Here is a 10,022-nt window from a genome sequence, read left to right as displayed (position 1 = left end):
ATTCAACATTCTGTTTCAGGGTGCAAGTTCTGAACGGGATAACTAAATACGTAAATCCAACAAAGTCAAAATGACAGTTTGTGTTCCATGCACCGTGGTGGGTTTTTGTTTGTTTCTTGTCTGTTAGCAGGCTGTCCACCCTTTCCTCTTTGCGTTTGCGATCCTCCTAATCGTCCCTTATCCAAACTCTTATCAGCGATCGACGTGTCTGAAGTGGTTGTCGAGCCACAGTTTCCAACTCCCAGCATGTCTCCTGACGTGGATTCCAATCCTTCTCACACCCCAGAGGGCCGGTCTCATCCAATGGTTTAGTTGCTATCTGTTCTCTGACAGTAGATCAATAACTTCATTGGGGAGCCTTGAGGAGAGATCCTTTGTGCTCATGTGAAGGTGACCGGCCTCTCCACTCTTGCAAACGATTTGGTTTAATTTCTGACTATCAATATTCAGTACTTAAATGTTGGAATTCCATTCTGCGTGTGAGTTCCTGTAAATATCACTTGCTTATGATTCAACTGCCCGATTGGGCCTGAGTCAGAAACAAGCAGCTCAAAAAATCCCATGTTAGTGTTCAAATTGCTGGGCAGTTCATTGCTATTCAATCGTTATTATCTGCAAAATATTATTACTGAACATAAAATTCATCCAAGTGCATTGGCTCAATTACGAGAGCAGACTTTATAAAAATCAGAATCACAGAATGTACATAAGAATTTTAATGAACTGTTCTTAGTTCTCTCTCAATTAGTCGATCTATATAATTCCATGTTCAAAATGAGGCGCCAGGCAGAAAGTCCGGAGTGCAGAACAGCTCCACATTTAAAGAGAATAAGAGAGAGAGAGAAAGTAGATTAACAAGTATTCAGTAGGTGATGCAAAACTTGGGTTCAATAGACGTCTTGTCTGATAATAAGCAAATTGTTTAGGGTAATTTCACACACACACACATACACACACATTCACATATACACACACACACAAACACACACATTCATACTCAAACACAGAAACACTTACATGTTTATGAACTCAGACACATAAGAACATAAGAGCATAAGAAATAGGAGCAGGAGTAGGCCATCTAGCCCTTCGAGCCTGCCCCGCCATTCAATAAGATCATGGCTGATCCGTCGTGGCTCAGTTCCACATTCCCGCCCTCTCCCCATAACCCTTAATCCCCTTATCAAAAACCCATCAACCCGCGTCTTAAAAATATTTAGCGAGGCAGCCTCCACCACTTCAACGGGCAGAGAATTCCAGAGATTCACCACCCTTTGAGTGAAGAAGTTCCTCCTCAACTCCGTTCTAAACCACCCCCCCTTTATCTTGAGGCTGTGCCCCCTAGTCCTACTGTCCTTTTTGAGCGGGAAGAGTCTCTCCACCTCTATCCTATCCATCCCATTCATCATCTTATATGTCTCAATGAGATCTCCCCTCATTCTTCTAAACTCTAACGAGTACAAGCCTAGTTTATTCAGCCTCTCCTCATAGCTCAACCCCCTCAACTCCGGAATCAGCCTAGTAAACCTCCTCTGCACTCCCTCCAAGGCCAAAATACCCTTGCGTAAGTACGGCGACCAAAACTGCACACAGTACTCCAGCTGCGGCCTCACCAATGCCCTATACAGCACACATATTCACACTCAAACGCGCACATTAACCCATTCAGATACATTCATTCACACACAAATACATATTCACTCATACACACATTCACATTCATCTGCGCACACGTATTCGCACACATAAACACATTCATATTTACTCATTTTCACACACAAATGAATTCACACGCATACACATACATATTCCTGTTCACTCACACTTGCACGCACATGCAATCAGATTCACACTCCACTGACCAACATGGGGCATACACGCGGTGGATCGTGCGAGGGCTGCTCTTGGATGGCGCTTCGAGAGTTGCCTAGTGCTTCACGTCGTTAGTGTACGATTAAACTGGACCATCTGACGGGCAACATGACAGCTCAGTCACTATAACTGTTTGCTGTACAGATACATGGATTTGGGCCAGTGTCGGCAGGAGTTTGCACATTCTCCCCGTGATTGTGTGGGTTTTCTCCGGGTGCTCCGGTTTCCTCCCACACCCCAAAAACATGCTCTTAGGCTGATTGGTGTAACAAATTGTCCCTAAATTAGTCTCTCAATTTTCCCCAATAGGTGTAGACAAAGGTCATGGATAGAGGAGGGCACTCACAATGTTAAAATGGCGATGCGGGCTCATTGGGCCGAAGGGCCTGTTTCCCATGCTGTGTTGTTCTTTGTTCTTTATATCCGTAGTCACACACAAACATAGGCATAGTATTCATACACATAGATATTCTCACACACACAAATTCGTACACACAAATACTTGTACAAACATATTTACACATACGTACACATATTCACACACACACACGTTCTCTCATACATATACACAAATTCAGTCACACATATACAGTCACACATTTTTATAAATGTGACGCCTGTTGTTTTCGGCGTGACCTCAATAAATGCAGTGTATTGGGTAAATACTAGCCTCCGTTTACTGGTTATTTTATGAGATTACATTGGGTCAGCGAAATGAATAAACATACTTTGCTCCAAGAATGTTTAATAATATTTCCTGCGTTTGTTTTTATAAATCAAGCTTTTCATTAAGTTAAGAAGTGTCGAATACTGTCAGCATTTTAGCATAAATACTGAAGTGAACAAGAATCCTGTTCGTGTTAGGCCATATTAGGAATACCAGTACTGTAGGCGCACAAAACACAGTAACTTAGACCAATAGCCGTTTGTATAACATGTTGGCCTCAGTGATCTAATACCGCCTCAACCACCCCCCGCCCCCAATCCAGTGTACTGATGTCAGATAGCACCAGCACATCCCATAGCCAGATATTTTAGTTCAAACTGCATGGGGGAATGAACGGTGCGCCACCGAATAACTAAATCGAACATTTGTTTAATAATTGTTTTTGCTCATTCCGATGACCAAATACATCTCACGCTACAACCTTTCCAAGATATCGCCTCCTGGGGTCACTTTGGATGCAATAGTTGGCTCTGAATATGTTTGCCGGCGCAGCAACTTCGACCCCGTTCTCAGTGAAGGATATTTTAAATCTTCAGCAGCATCCTGACATGGCGTCTCTTGGTGAGTCGGCGGGGCTTGACCTGCCTCCCTCCCCGGCCTCATGCATGCTAGCACGGACCAAACAGCAGCACTACAGTGAAACGCAACCCCTGGCCACGTACAATGAGCTGCTGCCCAAACTGAATTCCTGCAAAAATCACCCCAACTATTCAAGCGGCCCATTCGCAAATAATTATTTGGAAATCGACGGCAGAGAAGCAAAGACGAGCAACGGAGCGACGGGAAACACTAAGGGTAAAAAGGAATTTTACTAATGTTTGAAACCCGTTCACTTCATGTCCAATGTTAGTAAGTACCTACAAATACTGGCTCCTCAAGATATGCCTGTAAGCATATGCCTGATGATTTGGACAAGATCTCCAAGTCAAGCTCATAAAATGTCTGAATAAAATGTATCTCGTAACTGGGAAATGTTAAATCAGATTTAAACCAAGCAAATGAACTAGCGTTTGCAACAAAATATTATAGCAGTGGAAATATAAATCTATATCATATGCTCACATAAAACTCCATGTGTTTATTTCTGGAGCACTCCAAGAATGCCTTCACTTTTCAAATAGATGTCGATTAATATCCTTTGTAACTATCTTAATTCGCTGTTGATTCGTCATTCAAATAACTCAATGATATATTTTTATGGACGAAATAAAAATTTAAGAGCCAAGTTATAGTTAATGTAAACAAATGTTGTACTGATTTGAGTGTAAAACAGTACATATTTTTGAGTTTGCTGTTTAACTATTTCAGGTATGTTGTTCTTGTTTCTGTATTAGCTCCAAGCTTAAAGTATCACACAATGCACATTCGAAGACAAAATCATTTATTTTGAAAGTCTGAATCAACCTCTTGCCAAACTAGCGAAAAATGAGCATTTCGTTTTCCCTGAGTTTTGCGAGGCCCTGCGCCCATTTAGTTTTTTTAAAGTAACATTAAATTTATGGGATTGAATTTGTTTCATAGTTTTGCTCCAAACATTTGAATATCTGATCCTGCATCACATCAGTTACCTATAAAAAGCTATTGAGGTGTTCCTAAATTCGCTTTGTTAATATTCCACTAATTAAAACTGACAGGGATTGACACTGTTTTCTTATTAATATATTGGAGCAGTGTTTATATATTTTAAATACATATTTCTCCATGGGAATGCGAGAGACGGTTCTTAAACGAAGTTTCTTTTTTATATATTTATCAAAAAGTTTGGATGTTTAGTTTATAACTTCCTCAAAACACGATAGCTAAAATATGCGTACATGAATTATACGTTTTACAATCCTTTTCTTCACTGTGAGATTCATCCTCCCTCACCTCTAACCCGTTGGTGTGCCGCGGTGTTTATGCTTAAACACTGACCTTGGCATCTATGCATACAGAATATTTTACGTTGAATGCGAGGAAATTTTAAAGTTGAAGGGAGAAATCGTCCAATTTCAAGTGTTCAATATCCTGTCATTTTTCAACGTGCTGGTGTTGACCTTGTCAAGTGCCTTCCTCTGATCTGTGTTAACGAACCATTTGGTACTGATGTCCAACTTGAACATTAACAGCCTTCTAATGTTTTATTTCAAAACTGAAAATCATTTCGAGCGACAGTATGGTAGCGCCTACTAAAAACCGTTTCACACTTAACCCATTATCTCGAATTTAAATTGAAACGCCGCATCTCCAATTCCTGGACTTCTGCTGATTTCTGGAGAATTATGCAGCATAAAGGTAGATTGAAGTTATGCCTTCATGTTCGTTCAACTTCATATAGACGATAATGCTTTGATCAGACTCTGTACCTATTTATTGATCTATTATTGATCGAAATTACTCCTCCTTTGAAAAAGCTGATTCAACCAGAAAAACGCTTGAAGTAGAAAGATGTAGAAAGGATAAGGGGTTGCTTATAACTAATGACTTGCCTTTTCAATTTAGAATGCCGACTGATGGAGGTTAACGCGGGGAAGGAAGGGCCAAAATCTGATGAAGCTGAGAGACCCCGTCGAAGGAGGAGAAAACCCCGAGTTCTCTTCTCCCAAGCTCAGGTCTACGAACTGGAGAGGCGGTTCAAACAGCAGAAGTATCTCTCTGCCCCAGAGAGGGACCATTTGGCAAACATACTGAAGCTCACCTCCACCCAGGTTAAAATCTGGTTCCAAAATCGCAGGTACAAATGTAAAAGACAACGCCAGGACAAGACTCTGGAAATGGTTGGCCTCCCGCCTCCCAGAAGAATCGCGGTCCCAGTTCTAGTCAGAGATGGGAAGCCATGTCTGGGGGAGTCTTCACCTTATAATTCACCGTATAACATGAACATCAGCCCTTACGCTTATAGCACTTACGCGAACTATACCAACTACAGTGGTGCAGCTACTACTGCCAATTACAGCTGTAGTTATCCTAGTGTGCAGGCCATGCCCCCATCTACAGCGACCGGCAGCTTTATGAACATGAACTTCACTGTCAATGACTTGAACACTGCGGTACAGACTCAAATCCACCAGAACTCAGGGGTTTCTACATTGCATGGAATCAGAGCCTGGTAATGTGAATGTTGACACTGTATCGAGCATTGCATGGTGTTCGCACTCTACGGCTAGTTCCACAGGTCATTCACTATTGGACAGAAAGGCGAGGTTATACAGGCTCTCTCCCCCTGTTTATATAATGAGAAAACAAAGGACGATCCAACCTGTTAATATAGCATCAGAGCTAAAAAGAGAAGTACTTTGGGAGGGGAAGTTGGCAAGATCTCTGAATTTCATCCTCTGTAGAAACATTGATTTTGCAGTTTTCCATTTTACCGAATGGGGTTACTGCCATGATTTGATCCCCTTGCATTAAAGTACATTGTGTCTTTTAACTCTCATTGTCTGAATCAAATGATGCGACAGAAAACAAAATCGCGGATTTGTGCAAAAGGAATAATGTAGTTTATTAAAAAAAAACACTCGGCCAAATCCATCCGCAATTTATACTTTTTTTTCCATGCAACATTTGGATTTGGTATTCTGATATTGATTTGTATTTGAGTCGATCCGCAGTGCAATGATAATATGGTAAAGGGTGTGGGTGGTTCATTTCGATTTAACAGACGCACAATGTACGAATAATATTGGTGATGCCACTTTGTACAGAAAAAACCCCCCAGAATATTAGCAGCCCCGAGGTCAGAGATAAGTAGTTATAGAACAAATAGAATAAGACACCTTTAAACCATGCACTTACAGTGCCCATTTACTTTCTATTTTCTTTACTTTTCATAACATTATATAAAAATATCCGTTATCAGATTACGGCGACGTTGTTCGGAATCTTCAAATATGATGACTAATTTGTAAGTGTTGGAAGTGTAAAAAACCCTGCTGTTTAAACAGTAAAATGTGTGCAATGTTGCTTTTTGTTCATTTTTCGCGAGGGTTACAAGAAAATTCAATAAAAGGCTATATACACAAACGCGATGTGAGAATGAAATTAACCATCTTTTCAATTTACCTCGCCCTTTTCACCAAAACTCACTGGAATAAGCATTACGTTTTTTTAAAAAAATATTTATTAGTATTATAAGTAGGCTTACATTAACACTGCAATGAAGTTACTGTGAAAATCCCACTTGAAAGCCCGTCACGATCTCGCTTACAACGCTTGTTCCCTTCATAGCGGCTTGTTATTTAAATAGAAATACAAGGTTCTTTGAAATAGTTTTCCCAGGATGTCAAATAATCAATCCAACACGATAAAATTCTCTTCACAAAACCCTACTTCAACAATCCTTTTAGATTTTCCAGTTTTAACAGAAAGGTCACATTGGAACCTTTTTTATTTTGCCATTTGATTACCTGGTCTGTAAGTTCAGGGGCAAACTAGTTTCGTTTCTTTTCGTGCGAGTTAAATATTCAGATATCAATAGCATTCTCTTTACAACTGCGCCTTTACAAGTGAAAATTGGAAAACTGGGAACTTCTGCATGGCTAGCCATCCACACAGTCCACATCCCCAAGTTATCAGGGGAAATGTTCTCTCCGTTGTTTTGATGAGATTATTGTGTGGCTTGGTGCCGATTTTACTAACAGTTCAGAATTAAATTTTATTGTATTTTCTTGCTTTTGAAATAAATTGGATTGAATTACATTTACGGGTTGGTAACTGACTAAAATAAAAGTGAGAGATGAAATATTTGCATTAGGATAAAGCCTTGCCAGAGGGCAGGAGCATTGGGAAAGCAGTCTGAAGTGTCTGCAAGAGACAAAGACTACATTTAGGTTGTAGCGACGAAAGGCCAATAGCTGCAGGTCGGATTTCAGCGACCTAGTTTGCATTATCTGAGTGACTAAACAATTCTGTTGTTTTAAAGAAGCCAAGTTTTGTGCTTAGCGGCTTCTGCAGAGACTTTACATAAACTTACATTTGCAGCGCGGAATCAGGTTGTTCAGCCCAACAGGTCGATGTCAGTGTTATGCTCCACTGAAGTTTCCTCCCACCCTGCTTCATCCACCGCCCATCATCATATCATTCTCTTTTTCCCTCATGTACATGTCTAAACTTCCCAAAAGTGCGTCCATGCAATTCGCCTGAACCACTCCAGTTAGAACAAGATCCACATTCTAACCACTCTCTGGCTATGAAAGTCTCTTTCGAATTTCTTATTGGATTTATCTATTGGACTATCATATTTGTGATCTCTAATTTTGGATTCTTCCAGTATTTAAAATGTGACTGTTTAATTAGCATTAATAACCATTGCCCTATGATCTTCACCAACAGATAGGCTTAAAAGAGATCCAAGAGATCCCGTGGACATTTGTGGATTTACAGTAACAAACCAAACTGGTGTAAAACTCAAGTTCTCCATGGACTCTCACATGACTCCTGATTCTGGATCTGCAATGCAGTTTAACATCAGAACATAGCAGTAACCGAAGTTACAACGTAAATGCATCCAGGGCTAGTATATAGACGGAATGAAACTCAGTACATGCACATAGAATGCACCAAAGCGAACGCTCGGGATCAACAGCTGCAGCTCTGTTTGAAACCAAGCAAAACCTTGTTTATTTTATTTGGCTGCTGCTTGAACTTGAACTTTCCTGTTTAGGATGCATGTAAATACAGAGACCTATCCACATGTTAGAAATTTAACCCTGTAGAAAGTAAAAAGTCGGGTAGGTTTACAAAGTCTCCATAGGGTCCAATAGATCCCAGACACTTTTGAAACAAGACTCATTAAATTTATACTCAGTGCGACATCAAACTGAAGTGAAGCAAGACTCTTTTCTCCAAATAGTTTTGATCCATTTTGCTCCAGAATTGAGTCAGATCTTGTTTCCAGATTTACACTGTTAGGTTATCGGAAAGTGGCAGCACAGATACAAAACAACAACTGAAAATGCTGGAAACACTCAGCGAGTCAGACAGCACCTATGGAGAGAGAAATAGAGTTAACGACCTTTCATTAGGACAGGGAACAGACATAAATCTAATCGGCTTTCAGTAACTCAGAGGGGATTGACCGAAAAAAAAGATCCGCGATTTGGTGAAGAATAGGAGGAACTAAACAGCAAAGGATTCATGGTGCAAAGCCAAAAGGATTAGTAATGGGATAAATTAAGAAACAAATGATGTGTCTAGAGGAGGTGTGAATGGAAGAACACTGAATAACTTACACCCAAAAGCAAAAATTAGAGAAAAACAAGAAGTGGAACGAAAACATGCCTCAAGTTCATCCCCTTGACCCCCATCTCAGTGAATTTCAAGCTCAGCCTGACTATGAGCTCTGGCTCAGCTTCTTCTTTCACCTTCACCTCTCCATTCTATTCTTTGGCAAAGAGTTCTCCTCCAATTCAGCAGATCTTTTTACCCATCCCCAGTATTCTCCCTTCGCCGGGTCCATTCCTGTCATCTCTTACCCTGTCTTGATCTATTTATTGAGCATAGCTGGTGTGACATCAGCCACCTCAAATTCAATAGTTTGCCTCTGTGTAGCATTGTTACAAAGTTGGCTGAGTGACAAAGAACAGGGAGGATGAAGAACATTTGTTATTCAGACTGGGGGAATGTACAGTGGAGTTTTCCACAATTTGTACTGGGGCCATTGCTTCTCTTGATCTATATTAATGACATAGACTTGGGTGTGTGACACACTATTGCAAAATATACAAATTACATAACATTTGGAAGCATTGTGGGGAGGATAGTGATCGACTTCAGGAAGAGACAGAAAGGCCTGTGGAGCAGATATACGGCAGATAAAACTTAATGCTGAGAAGCAGGAAGGAAAATAAGAGGCAATATAAAATAGAGGGTACTATTCTAAAGGGGGTGCCAGAGCAGAGGAACATGGGTGTTTATGTGCACAAATCATTACAGGTGGTAAGGTAGGTTGAGAAAGAGGTTGTAAAGACACAGGATTCTGGGCTTTTTGGGTGAATTTTCCCATTCCACCCAACATGGGAGTCATAGCAGGCAAGGGGCAGACCATGAAAATACCTGTTGACCTCAGGTAGGATTTTCCAGTTTCGGGCTGAGGGCGATCAGAAAGAATGGTGAACCTTTGTAAAACACAAATGCACTTCAATTGAAATACTCTGTCCAATTCTGGGCACCAGACTTTAGGAAGCATTAGGGAGAGTGCAGAAAATATTTACGAGAATGGTTCCCAAGTAAAGGACTTCAGTTATGTGCATAGGTCAGAGAAGTTGGGACTTTTCACTTTACAGAAAGAAAGTTTGAGGGCAGCTTTGATACAGTGCTTAAAAACATAAGGGGTGGAGGCAGAATAGATAAGGAGAAACTGCTGCTATTGATGGAAGAGTTGAGAAACAGAAGCACCAATTTAAAATAGTTGGCAAAGGAACCAAAAGAACAATGAGAAATAATG

The 10,022-nt window shown here is 40.6% G+C and overlaps 1 protein-coding gene across 1 annotated transcript; it reads left to right on the top strand.

Annotated features, from left to right (window-relative positions):
• Positions 1–3,075: 3,075 nt before the first annotated feature.
• On the top strand, positions 3,076–5,691 carry LOC145351517 (homeobox protein Nkx-2.5-like). Its single transcript, XM_080201115.1, is given in 2 exon segments — positions 3,076–3,426; positions 5,113–5,691. Coding segments are annotated over 2 exon segments (930 nt in total).
• The last annotated feature ends 4,331 nt before the right edge of the window (positions 5,692–10,022 follow it).

The sequence above is a fragment of the Carcharhinus amblyrhynchos genome, chromosome 13 (genome assembly GCF_965287045.1).
Source record: "Carcharhinus amblyrhynchos chromosome 13, sCarAmb.v2.hapA, whole genome shotgun sequence".
NCBI classification, from domain to species: domain Eukaryota; kingdom Metazoa; phylum Chordata; class Chondrichthyes; order Carcharhiniformes; family Carcharhinidae; genus Carcharhinus; species Carcharhinus amblyrhynchos.
This window is presented reverse-complemented; position numbering and strand designations above follow the sequence as displayed.